This window comes from Drosophila willistoni, chromosome 3R, assembly GCF_018902025.1.
Source record: "Drosophila willistoni isolate 14030-0811.24 chromosome 3R, UCI_dwil_1.1, whole genome shotgun sequence".
Taxonomy (NCBI): domain Eukaryota; kingdom Metazoa; phylum Arthropoda; class Insecta; order Diptera; family Drosophilidae; genus Drosophila; species Drosophila willistoni.
The window spans coordinates 19,845,716-19,859,496 of NC_061086.1; the positions used below are offsets into that span (position 1 = coordinate 19,845,716).

Here is a 13,781-nt window from a genome sequence, read left to right on the forward strand (position 1 = left end):
GGAAGTGTATAATGAAATATATTCTATAGAAAGCTATATATGTTTTTATCGGTTTATTTTTCCAAAAAATAAATCAGGAATTATGCTAAATGCAGATTTATAGCGTCCCCAATTAATTATCCATTTGTTAATTAGTTTTTTTTTTTTTAGTATGCTGGTTTCCTTATATTTATGAATAATGACTGTCAAACTGTATGACTTTGATACAATTGTGTTGCAATTGCTTGATTGTCAAACTGTAAAATGCAATTTGCCTCATTTTAGGGGTTGCTATACAAACCCCCGAGAATATTTATTTATGGCAACTTTCATTCAAATGGCTGCATATCAAAGACCAAACAAGCGCTTAAACGATTTTGCCTTTCAGGCTTCACTTGGCTTACCCGCACACACACACACACATACAGATCCAGGGAGGGAAGTCGGTTGTTATGAAAGGGTGGGTTTTGCTACCTACTCTAGACATATATAGGGGTATGTTTATTTTGCCTCGAAGTTTGATACTTTATTGAGGGATTCTATTGATAAGCGACTAAACATTTAAGGGGCTGATGTCAGCTGTGGACTTTAATTGAATAAATGGTTGTTCTTTTGGAAATATTGTAGTCAACTTTAGGCAGAAAACATAATAGGGTATTTATACTTCGGCTAGGAGGACACCGATTACTGTTTTGGTTTTTGAGGGCGCTAATAGGGCGTAAGAGTGAACACCGCAAAGACTAGTGAAACAGCTGCCATTTTCAGTTGACTTAATTATGAAAAGCGAAATTTACCTGCCAGAAAGTTCAACCAATTGTTATGACCATGTTTTCATTTTTTCCCAAAATTTCTTCATAGTTCTGGCCTGGCGGCTGTTTTGAAATATTGCCTTGTTGACATTATTAGACATATGCGACAAGAGAGAATAACAATAACAAAACAAGATAGGATAGCCCAAAAGAGGATGAAAAAGAGAGAGAGAGTGAGATAGCAAAATTGATTTGTATTTCGGTCAATTGAAAAGGAACTGTAAATCCTGATTTAGGACACATATCAAGATCAATTTGGCAAAGAGCAATGAAAAATTTAGGGTGGGTGATTTTTTTTTTTTTGGCTATTTGTAAGGCATAATATGATTATCCAAAAACATATTGATATGCAAACATACATACATATGTATACACAAATGTTTATAAGTAATATGTATGAGAAAAGAAAACCCCTTTCGTGTATGTCTGTGTGTGTATATGGAAGGACAAACAGGGACACTCACCCACATAGAGTCCAAGTCTGTCAGAGAAAGGCCCATAGAACATGCACTGACAATGTCGCGACAACAGAAATGACAACATAATAATAATAATAATAAAAAAGAGGAAAGGAAAAAGGATACGAGACGAGTGAACGTGTATGTGTGTGCGTTTGTATGAATGTATGTGTGTGGAATAACTCAGGAAAAGGCAGAAGCAACAACTGCGATAAATATCGAATGGCATAAATAACACCACACATTCTTTGGGGCTGGGCCAAGGTAGTGTGGGACCCAAAAAATAAACAGGAGCGTATTGCTTTAAAGTATCATACAAATTCTGATAACAAAATAGTTACTAAACTATTATTATACTGAAACTATTAGTGTTATTAAAAAGACTAGAAGGTTTGTAAAACCTTTAAATGGGCTTTGCGAGGTATATGCTTATGTATTTATAAAGTTGTGGAAAAAACTATTTCAGATTTTACCCCACAAAGCTTAATAATGAATCAATAATAGTCTGAAGTGCTTAGTATTTGGCTAATAGTTCTTTTGGACTTTTACCATCCATAAAATCTAACTCATGCCTTTTTCATTTTTACCTAGTTTACTACCTAGTTTACCTAGTTTATTTTTAAACGATTTTTAAAGATAATATACTGATTTGATAGCATATTTTAAAAAGGTATCAACGGCTTAGGAAAATTATTCTCAAACTGAAGAGGAAATATGAATTTTTCCGAATTTTAACAAATAAATTTTTATGATTCCACCTATTTTTCTGTATTTTGGCCAATTTCAAATTATGCAAATTAGAATAGCACTTAGTTAAAGTAAGCAATTACAAAATATTGAGATTAGTAGTAGTTAATAGTTTTCGTTCAAGTCCGCTCCTGATAAGTGGGAGCCAAAGAGTTGCCAGTAACGACAATGGGGAGTGAGAGAAAACGGTAAAAGTGAAGATGCCTGGCGTCAGTTTGCCGACGCTTGGCGCGTTTTGTAAATATTTACACATGTAGCTGTTACCTGTGATTGTTGCCTCACTCTTTCTCTATATCCTGTTAGCTTTCCCTCTTTCTCTCTCTCTCTCTCTCTCTCTCTCTCGTTTTCTCTTTTGCTATGTGCTTTGTATGTATGTATGTGTGTGTGCGCTTAAATCTGCAGACGGCAGGATAAATATTTGCTTTTTACTAAAAAAAGGGAGTTGGGGGGCGTAAAAAGCATTGCCTGCTTTCAGGCGCAGTCATTTATTTTAGCTCTGTCGATATTTTAATTAAGTTTATAATGATGGCTTCTTAAATGGAATACAAGAAGATACGCTTATACATTGAAGGCATATATGTAGAGGGAATATAATGGGTAGGGGGTTGCACTGCTATCACTGGTCTGCACAAAATCAAAGCCAACAAAAAGCAATAACACAAGAGGCACGTGACTTGTTTACCATATTGAATTATTTGTCTTTACGGTTTAAATGTCGCAGTGTACTGACATCTAATACACACACGCACACAAACACATACACATACAATAGGCTCCTCCATCTAGTGTCACTATGTGGGTGTGTGTGTTTGTGTGTGCAGCAACTTTTTGTGGTGAGCAAAAATTGAAATTGTTACGAAAATATTGTTTGCCATTGCTTTTGAATCTACGTGAGGGGGCGTGAGTCAATCAGTAGCAACCACAGTCAACTAGAGCAAAAAATGGGGCATGCCACTGACTTCAAGCATGTCATACAACAACAGGAAGACAATACTCAAAAAAACAAAAAATACAAAACAAAAAAATCAAAAGAAAAAAAAAATGAGAGGAAAATGGTAAAAAATAAAATTTGAATGACAGCAAAAATAGCCACAAAAGCAGCCAAAATAACGATGACAACCAAAACCAATGTTCAGATCATTGAGGACCACAAGGACACGCCTGCATGGGACATTTTGAACAATTGAAAATATATTCTTTTACATTGTTGGTTAATTGATTTTATATACAATGTTGTGAGTTGACTTTCATTGCCGCTCGTTGTGTCCTGCTTCGTCATTTCTTTATTTTTTTATTGTTAGGTATTTATTTGCTTTATATGTATATGGTATGTATTATATTAGTTTGCAGCTTTTTATTTTGTATATTTCAAGTCAAGTGAGTTCTTGCATAAATCAATTTATCAATTTCAAAGTTCCTTTCCGAGTTGTCAAAGTGTTTTGCCTTGGCGACAACAGCAAGTCGAGAGGAAATGCAAATGCATTTTCTCTTCGCCACGAATAAGCGCATAAAATGTGCAACATGAAAAGACTGGGCGAGACACAAAACCAGCAAAAATCCAGCCAGCACAAACCAACAAAACTTCATTTGTCATTTTGTCACATTAACGCAATGGAAATGCAATATGCTAATGTCAAATTTTATGAATGAGCGCAAAATATAATGCACTATACAAACAGTATATATAAGTAGCTGTGTACATATATATAAATAAAAATAATTCTTATTTTGCTACTTTGCAATAAATATCAAATGTACAGAAAGCAGCAAGGATTTGTCCAACAAGTTGTTGCTGATGTTGCACTTTTAAATCAGCTAACGGTCTACAGAAGGACCTTAACTATCAACTAGTTGTGAGATGAGTTTTATATGAAATCGAATCACGAAATATCCTCAAAAATCAAGCCTCTCCATTCGAAACAGTCTCTTCAACTTTGCTATATCAATTCCAATTAGATTAAAAATTGCCTATTGTTGCTTTAAACAACAAAGAATAATGAAATAAATAATTTTGAACCTGGACACTTACTTTCCTGTAAAGTTTAATATCTTTTCTTAGTCCTTTCTTAGTCTAAGTCCTCTAATGTCAGCATTGTTATCATTTACAATTGATGTTTAATTTTCGTAGAATTTCCTTTATCCTCACGAATTGTCCTTTTTAAGCTTTTGAGAACTCTGCCATGGATAATAATTCATTACTGAAGTGCTTAGTCAATTTCCGTTTATATGTAAACTTCGCAGCAAAGTTTCTGACAAATAACATGAAGAATTTCGTGGAAACAGAATAGAGTGTTATTTCTGCGAATATTGAAAGGGTGTATCTCGTCCATCAGGTTTGTTTGACAAGCTTAGACATAGGTTCTGACGTGCAAAAGACAGACATCTATATACGTATATACACATCTATATCTTGGCCCGAAACCCTTTCAAAAATGATTCCTTTTGCCACATTAGACAATTAACGATTCATATGCCACGCATTAAAGTTTTTGCATTTTAAGTTGACCTCAAATCTTTTGCCATGGTTCTTTGGGTTCGAGTGTAAATGTGTGTACATGTGTGTCTGTGTATGTGATGCGAGGAAGTAAAATCAGCTTTTCATTAACCCATACAAGCGTATAGAACAATATTGGGGCACAAATTGAGAGTTTCTCTCGAGCCTGGCAGCCAAAAACTTTTGAAGGACGACATTTCTATTCATTAGTGGTAACTACACAAACATACATACATACATACAAACAAAAAAAGGACAAAAGGGAAGCCAAAGTAAAGAGGAAGTCGGCGCATTGATTTGGTGTCGTTGCCAGCATTGGCATTTTGGCTGGCACCAAAAAGGAGACTTACGCTTTATTAGCTTGATGAAAAGTTAACTAAACTTTTTGGTTTTTAGCCGGCAAATTCCCAGTTGATTTTGTTTGGGTTTTGCATTTGTCATATGTGCCTGCTGGGTGTATGTGTGTGTATGTTAGTGTTTGTGAGTGAGCGAGTCTAAAATATCAATAAATTCAATTAAAACTATTTTAAAAGGGGTTAAAAGCCATTGTTCTACCGCACGGCAACTCCTCAGCCAGCAGATAAATGTAAACTTTTCGTTTGCCAAATGAACTTCCCAGTGGCAAAAAGTTTTTCTCATCCCTGCAATCCTTAAAATAACATAACAGAGCCATGTTGTATCACTACATCCTGTTAAGCTTTGTCCCCTGTCAGCGGGGTGATTTTCGAAGAAGGGACAATTGAGGAGCGGGTGGCTGTTATGCTATGTGCTAACATTAACATGGCAAATGTTATAGTCCTCGCCTGTTAAATGTTACACCCACAACATTTAGACAGCTACAGTGAATGTTATGGAGTTACACAGAAGCAAATGTTGCCAATTTTTAACAGTATGTTTTGAAATCATTTTAATCTTAACATTAACGTAACTTGTTTACATTTTGCTAATAACGTGGAAAAAGACTTAGAAGATGGGACGATTTTATGTTTAAGTCGTCAATATTTTTTTTCTCTAGAAAATAAAATATTAGGAATTCTTTTTTAAGAATTTTTGTCTGTAGATTTTGTATATACCAGAAACATTCTATAGGTTTGGTAAATCGTAGCGTATTCTCACTTATTACGATTTTAAATTTCATTAAAGCTTTATTTTTACATTAAAAAATTGGTAGACCTTAACTGCTCCTTTAAATGCGAGCTGGTTAAGAAATCGAAAACCAATTAATTTGCCATTAAAAATGAAAAAAGTTTAACTCAGAGCTGCAAAAGCAAGACAGTTTGCATGACCATTTTATCTTTTAATTTTTAATAAAATTTCTTTCGTAAATTTTTAGTAATAAAGAAAAATGTAACGTTTGAGTTATGAACGTGTTCCGCTTCAAGTTTCATATTCCAATCATATTCCTGCCACAACTGCACTCATGCTTATTAAATGCCATAATTTTCAGGAACTTTTCAATGTTGCCCCCCTTGTAATTACAGACACGCGTTTCGAAGGCGCTGCTGCTGCTGGTGCTCGTCATGTTTGTTGGTTAAGTGTCTTTGCCATAAAAATAAATAAATGCTGGCAAGACTGGAGAACATTTCATTTACCATTTGCCAGATATAAATGACAGTCATTAGTGGGGAATTACTTTTCGTTCGAAATGAAACTTTAAAGTAATTGCCAACAACAAAATGGGAAATGATAAATGAAAAATAAAAAAAAAAATTGGCAAACGAAATTTTCAAGTATATGAAAAAGGTAAAATCAAATCACTTACAATGCGCTTAATTTGCCGCACAATGGAATGCAATGCCATTGGAAAGAACAAAAAAAACAAAAGCAACGTGTATGAAAAATGTTGGAAAATCAAGATGAAAGAAACTCAGGCGAAAACGAAAGGAAAACTGCCAAAAAAAAAAAAAAGTCGTAGAAAAATTGCTTTGGCATACAACGTAACCTACCCTACCTACTATATGTATGTCTTTGTTGTAATATATATAAATGTAAACTTACAACTATATAGAGAGAAGAAGTGCATAAAAATGACAGAGCTGGCAGTCCTTTCTATCCAGTACTTGTATTTGCAATTGAGCGCACAAAAGTTTTCATAAATTGCATCAATTTGAAGACTTCAAGCAGCAGCAGCAGCAAAAGGAGAAAAGAGGCTAAAGGTTCTCGTTTCCGTTCCCATTTACTAAAAGGTAAAGAAACGAGGGGGGTCAGAGACGGAGGGAGTTCTTGGGGAGGGGCAAGCGAGTTGCTTGCTGCTGCTGTTGCTGTCATTTTTCACTCACACCAAGACACATGCAGAAGGAAATCCTGTTATTTTTGTTGTTGTTGTTATGCGCCGCTTGACTGCTATACAAAGCGGCATATTATTTTTTATGATTTGATTTTCCTTTTTCTTTTGATACCCTATCATATGGATAGGGTAAAAGAATAAATTCAACACTGACAATACCCAATCCAAATAAGTATTATATGTTTTTCGCCTAAATGCGAAGCACTTGTTAAAAAAAAGAAAAGAACAGATTAAACAATTATATATATCTTCTACATATGTTGCTTACTTTGTTAGAGCATTTCAATGTCGAGACATCTAAGCTACTGATGTGAATAATTTTTTCAGTTTTTTTTTTCTTCATCCTATACAAATGAAGTCTAAAACGCTGTTGATTGTGTATTGAGTTACTGCGAATGCCAGCGTTGTGGAAATCATGTTTACAACTTGATTGAACTCATCAGCATGGCCATCAGTCATGCAATTGGATTTACAGGACGAACAATGCGAAAGGGAGACAGATATATGTATATATATTTATATAAGTATCAAAGATGAATGAAAGAAGAAGGCTTCTTACGTAGCAGACAAGTGCAAAAAGTGGTGGGGGAGTAATGCGTCGGGCACGTGTGCCCCGCCAGCGTTTAACTTTAATTGATTGCATTAGTATACAATTACATTTCATCCTTTTCAGCTTTCTTTTATTCATTTTATGGCCATTAATAATCAGATTAATGCAACATAAATGCTAGTTTGGCTTTACTCAATTGCCAATGACATGGCAGAGAGCGCGAGGGAGACAGAGACAGTGGCGGGGGCCAGGAAATAGTCTCTCGGCCATCTGCAAGCTCTCTGTGGTCATCATTTGTAAATACATATATATACTTATACCTATAATTTCCAATTATCATAAGACGCTTTGTCAATGTTCAGGAGCTGGAGATGGTTAAATCTTAATGGAAATTGAAGTATCGATAGTTCCTAATGAAGCTGCAGGGACAAGCAAAAAGAAATGGGCCAACAGTAATTAAACCATTAAAAACATATTTTATATCCTTCATATTTGGTTGAGTAAAAAATATTATTTAATTTTCCTTTGGATTTGGTTGTGTAAAGGAAAATTCAATAGAAATTATTATGACAGTAGAAGGCAATTTTTATCAGTTTGCCCCATTGTTCCTTGACCTGAATTTTTTCTTATCCTTTCTGGTCATCACATTTACACTCAATTAGTTTTGTGCCTTTTGGGTAAGCAATTATATTTCTACGTCTGCGTCTTCGAGCAAGCTTATTGAATCAATTTGGCTTCCAGGCATGCCCCATGTGCCTATGGGGGCAATAGCATCGCGTCGTTATGGATAGCCTGACCTTGCCCAATGGCCTCCAAAATCAATTCAAGTGGCGACTTGGCCTTGGGCAGCAGGTTAATTTGATTGATTGATTGTTCCTTGTGTTTTTTTGTTGTCTCTCCTTCTCCTTGCTGGTGGTGGGGTGGTGGAGAACGGATGGCCGAGTCATGTGTGTGTGTGTGTGTGTGTGCTACGAAATTATCATTTGGGCTAATAAATTAAAACGTTTTATTTACGATTTTTGTCTCCTTTGCAGCTGCTTAAATATAAATAACACTCATTATGCGCAGCTCAAATAAATATGTATGCTCCATACTCTTTATTCCATAGCTCTCCACACGATTCCACTTCACTCCACCCCGCTCCACCTCACTCCACTCCACTTCATTCAACTCTTAGTTAGGGGCGGCTGCTCATGGACGCATGTGGCTTGGCATACTAAACAGTCGACAGTTGCTTCCAGCACGTAGTGAGAGGCGTAAAAGCCGCCTCTCCACCCACCTCCATCGAAAAAATGACTATATGTGGGAGTCTGTGTGTGTGGGTGTGTGTGTGTGAATGCGATTTGCTGTACCCACCGAAGAAAAATGTACTTCTAAATCTATGAAAAGTCAACGTGGTTGGAAATGAAGGCACGTTGGTGGTTCGTTGTCGTTGCTATGGCACGTGGTGCTTAAATATCTTTCGTCTATGACTCAGACAACACATACTGGCCATTGTGAATAATTTATGTAAAATATGCAAATTTAGTTATTCATTAAAACTATAATAACAAAATCTATAATGCAAAATAAACATTCATGCCTTTAAATAGTTAATGCTAATGTTACATTATAGAATTTTGTAGTTTTATTTAGACAGGATTACAAAGAACAATGACAGTATCGAAAGACAAACAAATCTAACATAAATGAAGGAAAGTCCAGAAGTTTAAGCTTGGAAATCGAATTAAAGGACTGACTTAAGCCTGAAATTAGCCAATGATTAAGGAGTTACTCGCAGGGTATGTATCTATGTATCTTTGACTCTTCCTTTATGGTTATAAATTTAGATTCTTACTTTGTAGATAACATCACTTTGAGATTAAAGTGCAATTTGTTAAGTTTTTCACTGACTCCCTCTCTCTCCATCTCTTTCTTTGGTTACCTTTCTGTCAATAGGAATTGCCTTAATTTCCGCACTTATCCAGGCGGTCCGTCCATTTAGCTGGCTAATTAAAAACACATTAAACCAGACGACCACAGTGATTTCTACATCAGCTATCCATAGACTTGTGTATATCAAAGATCCATGTCCCTGGCCATGCAAATTGCATATCCTTTTTAGTGCTAATTAAGAGATATGCCTTGACTTGCAGTCAATTAGAGAGGTGTGATGCGATATCTATTGGTTAGGATTTTGTTATTAAAGCTTAACTCATTTGCTAATTTTTGTGATTTTCATTCTGTCAGGTGTAAATGCATTTTAAAGTTCTCCAAAAAAATCTTATAAAACTCCAACAAGGACGACGGAAGGAAATTGTTGCCAATTACATTATTATTTGCATTTAGGGAATTTAGTCAGGCCCACGAACCGATGACGAGTTCAACTTCAAGTAAAACTTTTTGACGACCTTAAGTGGTTAGTAGGGGGGTAGCGAAGCGGGAAAGTGCGGCACGTTTTATTGCTGAAAATCTTTCGACACAGCTCCACGATATAATGGCCATTGGCATTCCCATTGCCATTACAGCAGCTGCCGTTGTCCTTTTCAAGTGTGTTTTACTTTTTCTTTATTTTTTGTTTATTGTGGAATGGCGAATATATATATATTTTTTTAGAGGGTATTCATCATTTTTTCGACCGTCGTTGTCGTTGTCGTTGTCGTTTCCGTTTCCGCTGTGACTGCGGTGGCAGCGGCGCGTGGCCATTTCATCTATGTAGGTGTGAATGCGAAAGCGCATGGATTTAAACTTTTCATAAACCTTAAGTGGAAAACTTTTATTTAATGCCCCCCGCCCCGCCAGAGACCCTCATCTTGCCATGCTTGTCCAAGCTACTGCTCTTATTGTTGTTGTTGTTGTTGTTTATGCCACCTATTTGATTCAGTCAGCCGAGAGCGGCGGGTCCCTGTTCGGAAATGGGTAACAATATGTATGTAGGCCCAGCGAGTGGCCAAAGTCACGTAAGGCAAAAGTTTTTCAAAATCATTTTAACGCCTTTTGAATTTTTTTTTCCTGTTTTTTCTTTGTTTTGTTTGCTGTGTAAAGTTTTCAGTTTTGTCTCCACCAACAACACCAACCCTTAGCAATATAACCAACTGTCCGACAACAACAGCCTGAAAGTAGGCAATAAAAATTGTCAAACAAATAAATATTTATTTGTGGTAGGTCTGGGTTCGAGGTCCTGGCCCATAGCAGCCAGCAATTGTATTTGCTAGTGAATGATGGGAAGTTGGAGGCGATGAGAGGTTATATATGTATGTACACAAATACATACATATATGGGCTTTATTGTTTCGCTTGTCACGTGAGTGTTAAAATCGAAGTTTTTAATTCTTTACCCAGTTTACCCAGGACACTGGGTAATAGAAACAACAAAACTTATCTATTGAATTAAAGGGAGGGGAATTGCTTGCGGGGGCCGAAAACATGTTATTTTCATTATTAATATCTATGTACATAAATTTAGTTGCTGCTGCTGCTGCTGCTGATGTTTGTTCTCGGCCAGTTACCTGGATACATATTCGACAGGCATGGCTGCATTTTAATGTCGTAGGGAAAACTAGAAAAATATCCGACTAGTCGGCGTCTTCAATCCGTTGCTTTACTTCAAGTTTCCCCTAATGAATGAGAAATACGAACAAAATAGCACTTCAAAGGCACTAAGGAAAATGAAAAGTTTAAATAACTATCATGAAAAAGGATGCAAAGGTTTGAAGGATGATAAATTTAATGAGCTATGAAAAAGGAATAACTTATAAAATAATGATTGTGACTTGTAAAAGAAAATAAAACAAACAAAAAATTAGTTAGTTTGGTAAAGGCAACAAGTTTATTTAACCGCAAAAACATTTTGACAATAAAATAAAAAAGGAATAAATAAAATTTGCCCATTTAATGCTATTAAATAATTTAGTTCAATTCAAAACGTGGAAAAGAATTAGAAATTCCTAATTTTTAATGTATTATCTATTAATGATTATTAAATGGTCAGTAGGCCGCTATGAGTTATAATTAATAAATAATGTAAAATAATTTACTTTTTTTCGGTGCGTGGGAAACTAAATGTCAATTTGATGTTAATTTTTATATATTTTTGAAGGGTATTTGGGAAACTTGAATAACTAAAATTTATTGTATGTATTCATTTTGCTTTCATTTTTTAAATGTTTAATTTTTATGTGAATGTTGCTTTTGAAATTTATGATATTGTTGTAGTTGTTATTCCCGTCCGGTTGTTCGTCCTTGTTGTGTGGACATGTGCATATTTCATGACAAAATTGCATATTTTAGCGCAAAGCCAAAGCCAAACGGCAAAGCTTTTTTGCGGCACCCGTCATCCTACCCTATCCCCGAATCCCTCCTCCCGCAATGGGTGTAAATTTCAAGCCAAGTGTAACACCTTTTTGCTGTCATGATGTTTTTTTAGAGGGATTTTTTTTTTTTTTCGTTGACGTTGCTTTTGTTTTTTGTGCGAGTTTTTATTTTATTTATTTCTTTTTTTGTTTTTATTTTTAGACTAAATTTACATACATCATAGTCAAAATGCTGGGCAAAGAGAAGGATGTGGAGGAGTTTATATGTATATCCACAAATTGAAAGAAAATACAATGTTGACAAAAACAAGGGAAATATTGATATGCTTGGTAAATTTTCCCCTCCCCTGTGCTTAAACAAATTGTTTAATCATGCGTTGCAGATAGCCGCGAGCCTTAAAGATATTCGCATACAGATCGCCATTGGACGCTCCATTCACACAGTGTGAACCGTAAATGTTAATGCCACACAAATGATCCTTGTGTAGAAGCAGATCACCCTTGGCCGTTTGACAGTCCTTCAATTTGGCCGTATTCTGGACACACAACATATTAGCCGTAATATAGACATTCTCATCCTGGGCATAGCTACGTTTACAGGCTCCATTGGCTATCACTTGGGTACGCAGGAAACTCAAACGTTTTCTCGACATGTACATGGTCACATTCTCAAGTGGTTTGAGTGATCCATCACAGAGACGAATTGGCTGGATGGCAGAATCATGAATTGCTGCCTTGAGGACAATAAGGACTAGATCTTGGGCTAGACCGGTACCAAAGATGATTTTAACCATCTTATACCTACGACTACGACTGGCCTGAATGCTGTAATCTTTTGGCATTGCATTTTTGGTCAAACATTGTGATGAGCTAAGCACTAGACGGCGAGAAATCAATGCTCCTGTGCATAAAGTAGCATTTTTTCGAAGCACTTTGACCAGAAAATGAAGAGATTTCTTTGGTTTTTTTGTCGGCTTCATCTTCAAAAGAGAATCAATGTCGGCAGGTATAATCTCAAGGCTATCTACTTGTTTGGTTCTGGCTATTTTGTTTGGAGAATATGGCACTAAATACTCAATAATGCGCACAATTTGATAGGGTTGACCCTTGCTTGGTACATCACCGACCATGAATTGGGGCACAGTTTGGCCCAGATGTGTATGCGCCACTTGTTGGAGAGTCAAACGCGTTAAAAGTATGAGAAGCAGGCACTTTGGCTGCATAATAAGAAGAGCTAAATAAAAATTTACGCCGATTGCAAGCATCCAAAATGCTCATCAATCCATGAAAATTGTTAATTCGTTACGGATAAAAGATTTAACTATATAGAATTGTTGATTATTTTTCTAGTTTTTTTATAAACACATTGATATATTGTCGCATTGTATAAAGATTGGCATAAAGATCTGCATTTTGAGAACGTGAATGACACTTAGAGCCGTAGATATTGATGGCACACAAACAATTTTTCATGAGGAGGGAATCTCCTCGAATGGTGGCACATTTCGAGGGCTTCAAGGAGTTTGTTAGGCACAGCATATTGGGTGTAATGTAAACGGATTCATCCTGCAGATAAGTTGATTTACAGGCGCGATTGGAAATCAATTGGGAACGTCTTCTGCCATAGTAGCTAAGAAACGGGCTAGCCATCATCATATTTACATAGCTGCCCATCTTCAGGGGCTGTTGACAGATGCCAATTGGCTTTATGCCAGTTGCACTCGATTTTAGACTAATAAAACTTATTTCTGGATAGATGCTTTGATGTAAAGAAGCCGCTTCCAATGTTCTTCCACCACTAATCCACACCTTCAATTGGCTAGCTTTAGTTTGATTGGTGAAACAGTTGCCGGAAGTGATGACTAAACGCAATGCCACCAAAGCGCCACTGCAATGGATTGAATTGTTTATCATTATCTTTACTATAAAAGCCAAGTCAGCTGGTGGTATGGAACGCCTTACACCCTTAAAGCTGGTTTGCTGAATATCATCTGATTTCAAGAGTTTGAAACGATTTATGATACGTAAAATTTGCACATTTTTAGGTATTTTTGGATTGGGTATATCATTGCCATTTATTGGATATAACACATTCAAAACTCTGCAATCCTGGCACAGGTGGTTGTTGCCATCTGCCCATCTGTTTTGTATCAGCCAAAGGCAAA

The 13,781-nt window shown here is 36.1% G+C and overlaps 2 protein-coding genes across 2 annotated transcripts; both read right to left on the reverse strand.

Moving 5' to 3' along the window:
- Positions 1–11,777: 11,777 nt before the first annotated feature.
- On the reverse strand, positions 11,778–12,854 carry LOC111519199. Its single transcript, XM_023178714.2, has one exon. The coding sequence runs from the start codon at positions 12,837–12,839 to the stop codon at positions 11,970–11,972; it is 870 nt and encodes a 289-aa protein (XP_023034482.2). The 5' UTR covers positions 12,840–12,854; the 3' UTR covers positions 11,778–11,969.
- A 93-nt stretch (positions 12,855–12,947) lies between these two features.
- On the reverse strand, positions 12,948–13,670 carry LOC6648044. The gene is made up of 2 exons (XM_023178253.2): positions 13,579–13,670; positions 12,948–13,504 (listed from the first exon to the last, which is right to left on the reverse strand). Exons 1-2 carry the CDS (start codon positions 13,605–13,607, stop codon positions 12,955–12,957), a joined length of 579 nt encoding a protein of 192 aa, XP_023034021.1. The 5' UTR covers positions 13,608–13,670; the 3' UTR covers positions 12,948–12,954.
- Between the last annotated feature and the right edge of the window lie 111 nt (positions 13,671–13,781).

Excerpts from the sequence above, each read along its gene's own strand:
- LOC6648044 (XM_023178253.2), bottom strand. The coding sequence starts at position 13,607 with ATGATATTCAGCAAACCAGCTTTAAGGGT. Across the intron at positions 13,505-13,578 it reads AGCAAACCAGCTTTAAGGGT|TGGCGCTTTGGTGGCATTGC; the intron begins GTAAGGCGTTCC and ends AATCCATTGCAG.
- LOC111519199 (XM_023178714.2), bottom strand. The coding sequence starts at position 12,839 with ATGCAGCCAAAGTGCCTGCTTCTCATACTTTTAACGCGTTTGACTCTC.